The sequence below is a fragment of the Gallus gallus genome, chromosome 19 (genome assembly GCF_016699485.2).
Source record: "Gallus gallus isolate bGalGal1 chromosome 19, bGalGal1.mat.broiler.GRCg7b, whole genome shotgun sequence".
NCBI classification, from domain to species: Eukaryota; Metazoa; Chordata; class Aves; order Galliformes; family Phasianidae; genus Gallus; species Gallus gallus.
Window position 1 is genome coordinate 10349509 of NC_052550.1, and position 11614 is coordinate 10361122.

General features: G+C 38.5%; 1 protein-coding gene across 10 annotated transcripts in view; it reads left to right on the forward strand.

The window, feature by feature from the left end:
• The window catches only part of PITPNM3 (PITPNM family member 3), a 47433-nt gene that overhangs the window by 29253 nt on the left and 6566 nt on the right, over nucleotides 1-11614 (forward strand). For 7 of the 10 annotated variants that reach the window (XM_040650146.2, XM_040650145.2, XM_040650143.2 and 4 more), the window contains exons 10-19: nucleotides 382-551; nucleotides 1445-1615; nucleotides 1856-2041; nucleotides 2758-2906; nucleotides 5080-5196; nucleotides 6268-6384; nucleotides 7401-7549; nucleotides 8854-9003; nucleotides 10592-10775; nucleotides 11170-11298. In XM_040650146.2, the coding sequence (XP_040506080.1) occupies nucleotides 382-551; nucleotides 1445-1615; nucleotides 1856-2041; nucleotides 2758-2906; nucleotides 5080-5196; nucleotides 6268-6384; nucleotides 7401-7549; nucleotides 8854-9003; nucleotides 10592-10775; nucleotides 11170-11298 (1522 nt within the window). The remainder of the gene's footprint in view (nucleotides 1-381; nucleotides 552-1444; nucleotides 1616-1855; nucleotides 2042-2757; nucleotides 2907-5079; nucleotides 5197-6267; nucleotides 6385-7400; nucleotides 7550-8853; nucleotides 9004-10591; nucleotides 10776-11169; nucleotides 11299-11614) is intronic. The other 3 variants (XM_040650141.2, XM_015296205.3, XM_040650142.2) reach the window with 2 other exon arrangements.

Genomic DNA, 11614 nt, shown 5'->3' on the forward strand with positions numbered 1-11614 from the left:
CATCACTGTAACTTTTTAATACCATTGTCCTAATACAAGTTGAGAAGGCTCAAATTTGTATTACAAGTTTCAGAATAAGCTTAAACGCATCTATACAATTAATAAGAAATAGAGATAATTTTTCAATTTTTTAGAGTTATTGCATAACTTGCTGATAAGTATTTTAACAGTAGAAAGCTTGTATATGTTAAAGGTAATAAATTTAATATCCATACTGGAAATCATGATAAGTGGCTGCTGTACTCTAACTATCTTTCTACAGTTTAAGGCATATTTCTTGAATCTAGATGTGTGTGCTAGAGCTTTTTAAGCTACCGGTTTGGGGAATGCATTTGTTCTCTGGATTCATTATGGTTAAATCAGTGTATTTTCTTTGCTCAGCATCCACTCAAGTGTGTTGAAAGATGATGCAGACTTTCTTCCTGTGAATTCCAGTCTCTCAGACATAAACCTGGGCCGGTTTGATTTTGAGGTGTCTGATTTCTTCCTCTTTGGATCACCGCTTGGTTTGGTGCTGGCCATGAGGAGTACTGTTCTGCCGGGCCTGGATGGTAAGTTCTTTCTAACATTAGAATGCAGGATGCTTAATGACTTTGTAAACAAAGAACTTATTTTAAAAGCAGGTAAATAAAGTAGTCTAATGTAAGTCTGGGTTAAGTTCTTTTTTCTAAAAGATGGGAATGTCAGTGTAAGCCTAGTACCTGACAACATACTAAGGCATAAGATGATGAGGTTTTATTCCAGTGGTGTCACTGCTCACCTATTCACAGTAGTGTGTAATTTGTCCTGCTGCTGATCATGTATTCCTCACCGTGTAATGTGAAAGTTTTTACCTCACCAAGGAGTAGTCCTTGAGAATGATGCCAAAAATACCATCTGTGCATGGCCTAGTATTTCATCTTGCTCATTTCTGGCCTCATGACTAAACTTGGTCCCCAGATGTGTTGGCTGTGAGCCTTTTTTAACAACACAGTTGTTTTTGCAAGAGAGTTTGCTCAGAAGTTATGTATTTTGTGTGCAGTCTGATTATATTCTCTTCAATACGGTGCTGTGTGTGAAAACATTTGTATGTTCGAAAGTGCCACAATCACTTTTATAAGTTATGGTTGGCTATATATAAACATGTCCTTTAAAAGTAACTTTGGAATCTGCTTTCCTGAAATTTTATATTGCATAGTAGGATCACTGGAAGACTGAGAACTCTGTCTGGTTTTCTTGTCTGCTGCATGCCTGCATCTCAGGTTGTGATGTCTCTGTAAACTTTTTTTGCAACGAGGTGTTACTCACAGAGGTAATTGTAGATTATTTTCTTAAATTTATCATAGCCAGATATGTGCCAGTTTGGATTGCAGGAGACTGTATTAATCATATTTATGCATAGACTCCTTGAAAATCTTAAAGTGGCAATACTCAACTCTCTTTCTCTCTTTCATTCTCATTGAAGTTGGTCAGGTTCGCCCAGCCTGCAGCCAAGTGTACAGTTTCTTTCATTCCGCTGACCCATCTGCCTGCAGACTTGAACCGTTGCTGGAGAAAAGATTTCATCTCCTGCCTCCATTTGGTGTCCCACGATACCAGAGATACCCACTGGGGGATGGAAGATCTCATCAGTTAGGTATAGTACCTATTTTCATAGCTCTGTTTGTTTAATGTTCTCTTGGCTTTTCTCTCCTTACGCAGCTCAAGAGGATTTGAACTACAAATATGCTGGCATGAAAAAAATTAAGTTATCTGGGACAGAATGGCACAAATGTATTTAGCTAGTATTGAAAGAAGACAACAAAGGAAAATTAATTCGTATATATATAGTGTTTCTTTATTTTGTTTTGCTTTACTTTATTTCTATAATCTGCAGGTGATGCTATCCAGAACTACAGTGCTCTGTTCCTTGAGAACAGCTCTTTGAACATAATTCACTCTCAGGAGAGTTCTGAATCTACGAACACATCTCAGAAACAAGAGAGAAGGTTGAGCTTGGCCAGCACAAACAGTGAAAACTCAGGGTCAGCAGAGAGCTTGTCATCAGCATGCCTCACCAACAGTGAGTGAAGCTTGTTGCAATGTACATGGCAAAAGCCATTCCCACTACATCATTTCTGTGGAAAATTCTTATTAGGAAAATTAATTTCTTTGAAATGAGAGGAGAACGAGAACAGCTTAAGTTTTTTTTTTTAAATAACACAATTTAGCTTGCCCTACTGTTCATAGAAACATAGGTGAAGTAATAGAAATGAAGTCCTTTATATAGACCGTTACATTAAGGTGACAGTCATAGTTATTAGGGGTTTCAGACAAACTTGGGTTTAGAGCCACGGTCCAAGCATGAAGAAAGATACATAGATGAGAATCATTACTCATGAGTGACATAGATCATTATATTGTTCTTTTATAGACTGTAATGCTATATTAATACTATAGTCACTATTTGGGAAGTATTTACAATTCTTGCTATGTAATATGATCATAAGTTAACTAGTCTTTCCCTGTACACTTTTTGTGGGCCAGGAAGCAAAGGGCATTGTGCTGTGGTGACCTCTGCTTCCCAAAACTTACAAAGCAGTTTAGACAGCAGAACTTCAAGGGATGATGAAGTTGGTGAAACCAGAATTTTTGTGTTAGATTGGTGCTTTCAACAGGCTCTAAATGTCAGTGTTAAAAAAAGTGGAAGGCTTCATTCTGTTATCTAGTTTATACATTTAAACAGCATTTTAGTTAAGAAGACATCTTTTACAAATGTGATGCTTTTTTTTTTTGTAGTTACTACCAAGTGGTGGGGAACAAAGCGGATTGATTATGCCTTGTATTGTCCAGATGTCCTGACAGCATTTCCAACTGTGGCTCTGCCACATCTTTTCCATGCCAGCTACTGGGAATCAACAGATGTTGTGGCATTCATTTTAAGACAGGTTGTTGATCTTTCTTGCTCTCTCCACAATGAAAGAACTTCTCTGATTTAGAGGGAATAAGGAAAAATGAGGACACTGAAGTGTATAAGAAAAGGCTGCTCATTACCAGTCTATCCTGTAACTGCACTAGTATGTTTATAGGCATCGTGTGCACTGTCTCCTCAGAATTCATTTCCAAGGCATGTGATGTTTCTCTTATTCCTATTGTTCCAGCTTTTAGACCACAGCTGTCAGTGACTTGGAGATGATTCATGCTGTGACCTCTAGAGAAAGTGGTGAGGTTGAGAAATCTCACCTGGGTTGAAAATAATTTAGTGAGATTTGATTATGACCTGCAGTAAAAGTGTCTCTCCAAGAAGCCAAGATGACCTTCCTGTAGAATCCAGTTATAAACATGTTAATTTGGATTAACCCAGAAATTAGTGTATCTTTTATCCAGTGAATGATGAAACAGCTGCTGTCGGGAAAACGGTGCAGAAAACTAAACAGTCGTATTTCTTGATTTAATCAGTTGGGACCATGTCAGTGTGCTTGCTGCTCTCATATCTCCTTTAGGCTGGTCTCCGAGTGTTAAGTCCTTCCATCTCCTGCTCTCTGTGCTGGTGTCAGTGGATCAAATTCTGTCATCTAGTGGCTCCAGGGAAATGGGAGCTTGGTAGCTGAGTTTCCATCAGTTCAGAACTGCTGCTGAGTTTTACTGTGCAATTGTGTAGAGGCCCCATTGTGGGGGCCTCTCACCCATAGGCCAGTCAGTGAGTAGAGTGTGAAGCAGAGGATCTGACTGACAACAGGACTACTTGCTGAGTTTTGACTGATATTTTAAGCTGATGAAATTCTAAGATTCCTGCAACCTCTTGTTGTCTTTTTAAAGCATCCCTTAGAATATCTAATTCCATTCAAAGTGCATCATTGAGCAATGCTGTATTTTTAAAGCTAGTTTAAATAAACTTGTTTATAATTAGTGCCACCATAATCAGTGCAGTGCAAAAGCTGCTGAACAGTTTTTCATGACCCAGAATAGTTTCCTGAACAGGAAGCTTATTTGGTGTTCATTCCCAACTAGAGAAGTTTCTACTGGAAGTGGCAAGATGCAGATCCCTGTTTTTTCTCTTCAGAGGCCTTAGATAATTGATGTTTTTGCTTAATAATAGATGTTTTTGCTCTCCTTTGCAGCTTTCTTAATACCTTTGTCATCTCTTAAAATGATGAAAAGAGATGAAGAAGAGATGAAAATCTCTTAAAATCCTCAGCAGGATTTTATTCAGTGGACTTTGTAAGAAACAGCTTTCAAAGGGATTTCAGGCCACCATTCCAGAGAGGGCACCAAGGGTGGAAACCACTGCATGAAAAACTTCAGCATAGCCAACTGTTCAGCTCGATTCATTTTCTACTAGCTTTTGAAATGGACAGACTAAGCTATTTCTTATTCACTCTGAAGTAGCTTCATGCTATCCATGGTCCCATTATGGAACCAGAAGCCCTGTCTTACTGAAACTTGTCAATTGGCACTGATATCTGAGTTGAACGTGCAAATTTGTTGGTGTATGATATTTATGTCATAAGAAAATGCAGTTTGCACAACGTTATTGGGTTCTGCATGTCCATGAATTACAGTCCTGTTACTCTGAGATGTTACTAGCCATAAGCTAAATTCTGACCCTGTTGCCTCCTGCAGTGGTGTGTAATATCCAGAAGGTGATGAGAAACATTGTCTGACTGTCTGTTTAAGTACCGAAAATCAACAGAGATGGTGCCAGGAATCTGACCTCTGTTCAAAATGCCATTAACAAATACTTTTGTGGTCCTAAGCTGCCTTACTGACTTAGCAAAGAGGAAACAATGTCACTATTTCTTGATGTCATCCTAATGTTTTCACCACTTTCTCTGGATTTGTGTGGTTAAAGGAAGGATTTTAATGTTAAAGAACATGTAAGCTGTGCTGTGTGTGGAAAAGCTGTTTAATACCTGAACTTACCTTTACAGATGAATAAGCTACTTTTGTTCTGTTGGCCAGCACTTAATATAACAATGTGGCCTGTACCTCTTTCTGTTTTGCTTGTGCTGTTTGCTCTGCAATGTTGCTCAGGTGGGACAGCAGTATACTCCTTTCCTAGTCAAGTACAGGGCTCCCCAGGCAGCACGCAGTTTTTTTAGAACATTAATATAATTTCAGGTGATGAGATATGAAAATGTAAATTTCAAAGAAAATGATAGCCTGGATCCAGTAACACTAAGCCCATCCAATCCACGAGAAAAATGGCTACGCAAAAGGACACATGTCAAATTGAGAGTAAGTATAAATCTGAATATCCAGGGCAGCTATAGAAATTGGGTTGGGCAGCAATTTAAGTAGAGCCTAATCTCCCAAAGCATGCATTCTACTTAACTGTAAACTATTGATATAGTCCAGATGCAATCTAACAGTTAGGAAAGAAGAGCAATTTATTCTTCATTTATGATTATATATATATATATATATATATATATATACACACACACACACACACATATATATATATATATATATATATATATATATATATAAGGGCCTGTTAAGCACAGGTTGTTCTTCTGTTTTCTTATACGCTGGATGAATTCATGACCCAAGAAAAAAAATATTCTTTCTTTGAATGCCATGAGCTTAAATAATAAATGAAAAAAATTCATGTATTGTGAAATTTCTTTTGGAAGTCATGGAGATTCTGACTATTCTTTTCCTGTAGCAAAATGACCCTACTAAGTTTCAGATAAGTTTTTAATGAATATCGAGTAACACTGTAAGTGTTAGTATGCACTCCAGAATACAACAGGGTGAAGCCTGATCAGCAAAAGCTTGTGTCCAGTATATGCTAAAATGTATACTCAGTTTGAAAGCATTGCCAAGTTGCAGATATTCTTCCAGCACTGGCATCATTTAAAGCATTCTTCTGGGAGATTTGCTTTTATGCTTTGATTTTATGAAAAATTCTGGTTACTAAAAATATGTGAAAGTGCCTTACAGGATGAATGCCTTTCATGTGATAATGTCACTCTATGATACCACTTGTACTGAAGGATAATCGGCATTCCCTTAAGTGTACTCTCCTATATAGCTGGAGTGTCTTTAAAGGTACTCACTTACTTTGTCATCTTGGATGTTCTCAGTGGAGTCTTTATTCAGTAACACCCCATTAATGGGGTCCTGGCTCTTGCTGAAATAGAAGCCCGGTTTTGTTCAGTACTCTAAGGTACTCTGAGACGTTCCTCAAACATACTGGGACTGTGTTTCTTTATCACTGTTCTTAACATGTTCTTAACAACATAATAGAGACAGTTGCCTTACATAAAAACAAACACATCCCGTATTTTGTTCTCATTTCAGAATGTGACTGCTAATCATCGAGCAAATGACATAATTGCTGCAGAAGATGGTCCTCAGGTACTTGTTGGACGCTTTATGTATGGGCCTCTGGACATGATCGCTTTAACAGGTGAAAAGGTAAAGATTGAGTATTCTATTTCCTTATTTTTCATCAACTGACATGTAATACAGATAGTTGTTGAATGTAATGCACATGTGGTTCATAATACCAGAGAGAACCTTACAGTGAGGGGAAGTACATAACTAGCATCCCACCATACTGTAAGCACACTTCGGTAGATTTGCATTTTTTCTAGCTACAATCCTTTTTATATGATGCTGGACATCTCTGGTTAATGAAGAGTATGCTATGCAGTGATTTCTGAACCTGTCGTCTGTTTGCACCACCTACTGGAGATGATTAACTTGAGCAAGGACAAAAAAGAATTTAATAGCAGTTGGCAAGTCACTAAAAGAAAAGTGTATATCCTTCTTTCAAGGTAGGAGAACTGGATAAAGGAACTGGGATTCTAAAGGTCATGCAGCTGCTGTTTCTCATATACGTGAAAGAGTGAAGAATAGTTTTAGAATTTCAGTAATGTGATGTTACTGGAACAGTCTCTGCTCTTAAAGCTGCCTGTGGTAGCCAAGTTTAAAACTAACAAAGCCAAACAAATATTGAGTGAACTCATTTGGTCACATTCAGTGAGACTAAGAATTTTTAATGGAAATTAACGTAGCAGTGTTGCTGAGTTGTAGGTAAAACAGAAGCATGGAGGCTTCACTTTGCCTGTTCTGAAGGTTTAGTATGCAAAAACTTAATATACACACACAGACTTAAATGTGATCTTTTTTTCTACTTTGAGGTTCCTGCTAAATTCCTGAGCTCTATATTTTCTTGATACCTTCAGCGCTGAGTGCTTTAATTGATCAAGGCAATAATGAGCTCCTGTACTGTGTGTTAGGAAGCATTTTCTAGTTCTGAGGACCCTCTGAGAAGTTTTTGAGTTTGCAAGTTGCAAGGAACCTTAAACCTTTGGTTACAAAACATAAACGAAGATAATAATATGACGAAGGCTTGGCATGCCATGTTCCTAAGGTGGCAATAATATTGCCCACTATCACACCAGATGACTGTTGTGTTGGTTTTGCAGGTTGATATCTTCATAATGACTGAGCCATCTTCTGGTAGGTGGGTGTATTTTGATACAGAGATATCCAGCAGCAGTGGCCGGATATCATACAGCATACCCAAACAGAAGAGACTGAGAGTTGGTGTATATCCCATCAAAATGGTGGTCAGGTAATAGCTCCAAGCTGATACTACAGCTGTTATGGGCTCTTGTTATCAGGAAGACACTGATGTGTAGGATTGAAGGGGGCGTGGAGGGGGATTTTGGTCAGTTCTAGATTATGCAGCAGACTTCTGTGTGGCCTTAGGCAGATGATTTAATTTCTTTGTGCCTCAAGTCTCCAGTGACAATTCTGTTTATCTTTTCTTGGTCTTTTTCCTGGATTATCAGCTTAGATTTGAAGCAGTGACCGTGTGCATACTGGCCAGCTTAAAGGTGTTCAGTCCAGTGGGTTTTATCTCTCTTGCAACATAAATCCTCAACATAATTCAATTTAGCAACATTTGGACTTGCAAAATTAGGGAAACTGAATGACTGTAATCAGTCTTATGGCAAGAGTGTGTGACTTGGGTTATTTCAGAGCTTCTTCATTGGGGAAGAGATTACTGAAGGGTATGGTTGTTCGTTCTTCAATAAGGAGCTTTTCCTGTTGAAATGAACAGTAGAGCATGTACTGCCTTCTTCTCAGCCAGCTATTTGTATGTTGATGGCAGGCTGATTGTAAGAGTCATTTTAATTCTATACTCCAGAATTATATACTATAATTCTATAAGAGCATGTTTATTGTAAAACTGGGAGAAGAAAACAGCACTTGAAAGTAACAGTTCATTGAAATCAATTCTCCTGGCTCTCCAGCACTTAAAAAAAAAAAAAAAGAAAGAAAGAAAAACCCTAACAACACAAACGAACTCTGGTAACTCAAGCTTGAATAGTGAAAAAGTGTGAAATAAAATTTGTTGGCACTAGGGTAAGCTGTGCTTTTAAAAATTCTTCTGTTTAATAAAATTCTAGTAGAGATAAGTTGATGTCTATAAGCAGGTGGATGCCAATAAATGATGTGCATCAGTTCTTTCGCTGTAACTTCTAATAATTTGCCAGTAGTTATAGACTGTTGGGGGAAAAAAATATAGCTAATTTTTGTGCAAAATGCATGTATGTGCATAGATCATTAGTGTATTATCTGTGTTTATATACAGACAAAATTCAAAGTTTTTCAATGTTGTTTGTTTGAAATAAATCATATATTTGTATGAATGTGATGTCTTATTAAAGTCAGCTTCCAAATTTCTTGTTTGGAAAATTATTTCCTAAAAGTTTAGGCTTTAAATTTCCCCATAAAGGACTGAAATGAAAAGTCCTGTTTAACACAGATTGTTGAAGCTGCAGATCCAGACAGATCTAGTACAAGTTCTTAACTAGAACATGCAGAAAATATTCTCATTTTTAAAAAGTATATATTGCTTTTAATCTCCAGAGGGGACCAGAGCAGTGCCACAAGCTACCTGACTGTGCTTCCCCGAGGAATGGAATGTGTTGTGTTCAGCATTGATGGTTCATTTGCAGCAAGTGTTTCAATAATGGGAAGTGACCCCAAAGTCCGAGCTGGGGCCGTTGATGTTGTAAGGTGAGTATGGTTTGCATGCTTCACTTTCTAAATTTCTAACTTTTCTGTTAGAACACAATAGGAGGGAAGAGGGCAGAATAGATTTTTTTACTAAATATACAAAAATTCTTTAAAGGGTAGAATGTTTTGCAGACATGTTTCTGTATTTACTTGGACAACAATTGTTCTTGGTTTTCGGAGGTATCTTAGAGTGCTCTGTACACTTTACAATTTGTCCGTTAAGTTGCATAAAGATTGCTTCTTGAGAATATGATGTTAAAGTGAGCATAATGAATTTATAATGATTTAATTTGTTACTGTGATTAGCAAAGAGTGTCTTTCATGTTTTGTCAGCTTCAAATAAGGACATAATTCTGCACCTGAATGACAAAGTGCCATGAGTGCAAGAGCATTTTCTGGAGGAAAAGTTAAAAGGCTCTTAATTCAGTCTTGCAATTCTTGCAGTGCTGCAGTGGGCAAAGAAATACAGTGCTCATTTTGGAGCCTGCATGGGAAAAGAGAGATGCCAGTTCTCAAGAGTTTTCCATTTCCTACAGCTGAAATCACAGTGAATCTCATTATAAATTTCAAAGGTAGAACTTGAGATATAGCTCGAGTTCATAGAACCATAGAATTGCCTAGGTTGGAAAAGTCAAGATCATCAAGTCCAACCACAACCTAACCATACTACCCTAACAACTCACCACTAAATCATGTCCCTGAGCACCGCATCCAAATGGCTTTTAAACACATTCAGGGATGATGACTCTATCACCTCCTTGGGGATCCTATTCCAGTGCTTAACTACCCTTTCAATAAGGATGTTCTTCCTGATATCTGACCTAGACCTCCCCTGTCTCAACTTGAGGCCATTTACCTCCTGTCCTGTCACCTGTCACTGGTGAGAAGAGACCAGCCCTGCTCTCACTGCAGTCACCTTTCAGGTATTTGAAGAGAGCAATAAGTTCTCCCTTCAGCCTCCTCTTCCCCAGACTAAACAGCCCCAGCTCCTTTAGTTGCTCCTCATAGGGCATATTCTCCAAGCCTTTCACAAGCCTTGTTGCCATTCTATGGACCTGCTCCAGCACCTCAATGTCCTTTCTGTATTGAAGTTCCCAAAACTGAACACAGTGCTCGAGGTGGGGCCTCACCAGAGGTGAGTACAGGGGCAGGATTACTTCCCTAGTCCTGTTCACCACACCATTCCTGATACAAGCCAGGATGCTGCTGGCATTCTTGGCACACTGCTGGCTCATATTCAGCTGACTGTCCATCAGTACACCAAGGTCCCTTTTCATCAGGCAGTTTTCTAGCCACTCCTCCCCAAGCCTGTAGAGTTGCCTGGGGTTGTTGTGAGTTCATAGCTTTTAAGTTTTATGAGTCTTGTACTGTATGAGACTGGACTGTTGCTTGTTTTCCTCCATCTCTCCCAAGATGTAGATTTTGTTACATCATTTCTCAGTAGGTGCAGATGCTTAGGCATGTTGATTCACGCCTGTTGAAAGATCTTGTCTGACTGGGTCTGTGCCAGGCAAAGAAATACTGACGTGACCTGTGGGCATTAATTTATTTTTCTTCACCTGTGTAATTTATCTGTTGCTTGTGACAGACACTGGCAGGACCTAGGATATCTGATTATCTATATTACTGGCCGTCCAGATATGCAAAAGCAGCGTGTCGTTTCATGGTTATCTCAACACAACTTCCCTCAAGGAATGATCTTCTTCTCTGATGGACTTGTTCATGACCCACTGCGACAAAAGACTATTTTTCTACGGAATCTCATGCAAGAGGTATGTACTAGATATTCCTGAAACCTTTTTCTAGAAATTATCATTCACTGAAGGAAGAGCTCTCTCTTCCTTTGGAACAGTAAATCCTACTGCTGTTATATTTTTGCCATTCCTTCTGTCTTTTCTTACTTTTCAAAGAGCAAAGGCAGCTAATAAAACGTCCAAATGCACCTCCTGACATATATAGTATTACAAATAAATAAACAACTTATTCTTTCCTGTCTGCCTATTCATAATTTTGCTGTCATTCAGGCAGACAGATTGAGCTGTGCGTGCTTTGCAGAAATGTTAACAGTGAGTTTATCTGCTGCTTCAATGCAGAACAAGTTCCATCCCTGTAATGCATGCTGTTTGGTAGTCGGAGTATTCACTGTGGAAGTAATATTTGTTTCAGTGCCACATCAAAATCTGTGCTGCATATGGTTCGACAAAGGATATTTCCGTTTACAATGTCTTGGCTCTGTCGCCATCCCAGATTTACATAGTTGGACGATCAACAAAGAAATACCAGACACAGTGTCAAGTAAGTAACTCTTGCTGCTTAACTAGGAAGTCTTCAGGGGAGCAGGGAATCATGTCTGTGTGAATGTGTGCATGCACTCACATGCATGCACAGACTCACAAAATAATGAGCAGAGAATACTTGAGAGGAAAAAAGGCAGTTTTCATCTCAGAGGAAGCATTTTATGACAGAGTGAATGATAAAGAGAATTGAATGGCCACAAGCTGTACCTGCAAGTGCATGCATAGCATATTCTTGAATAACAAAATTGAAGAATTCATTGAAAATAAAAGCAAGAGAAATCTAATATTATTCTTTTGTATATCTCTAACTAGGC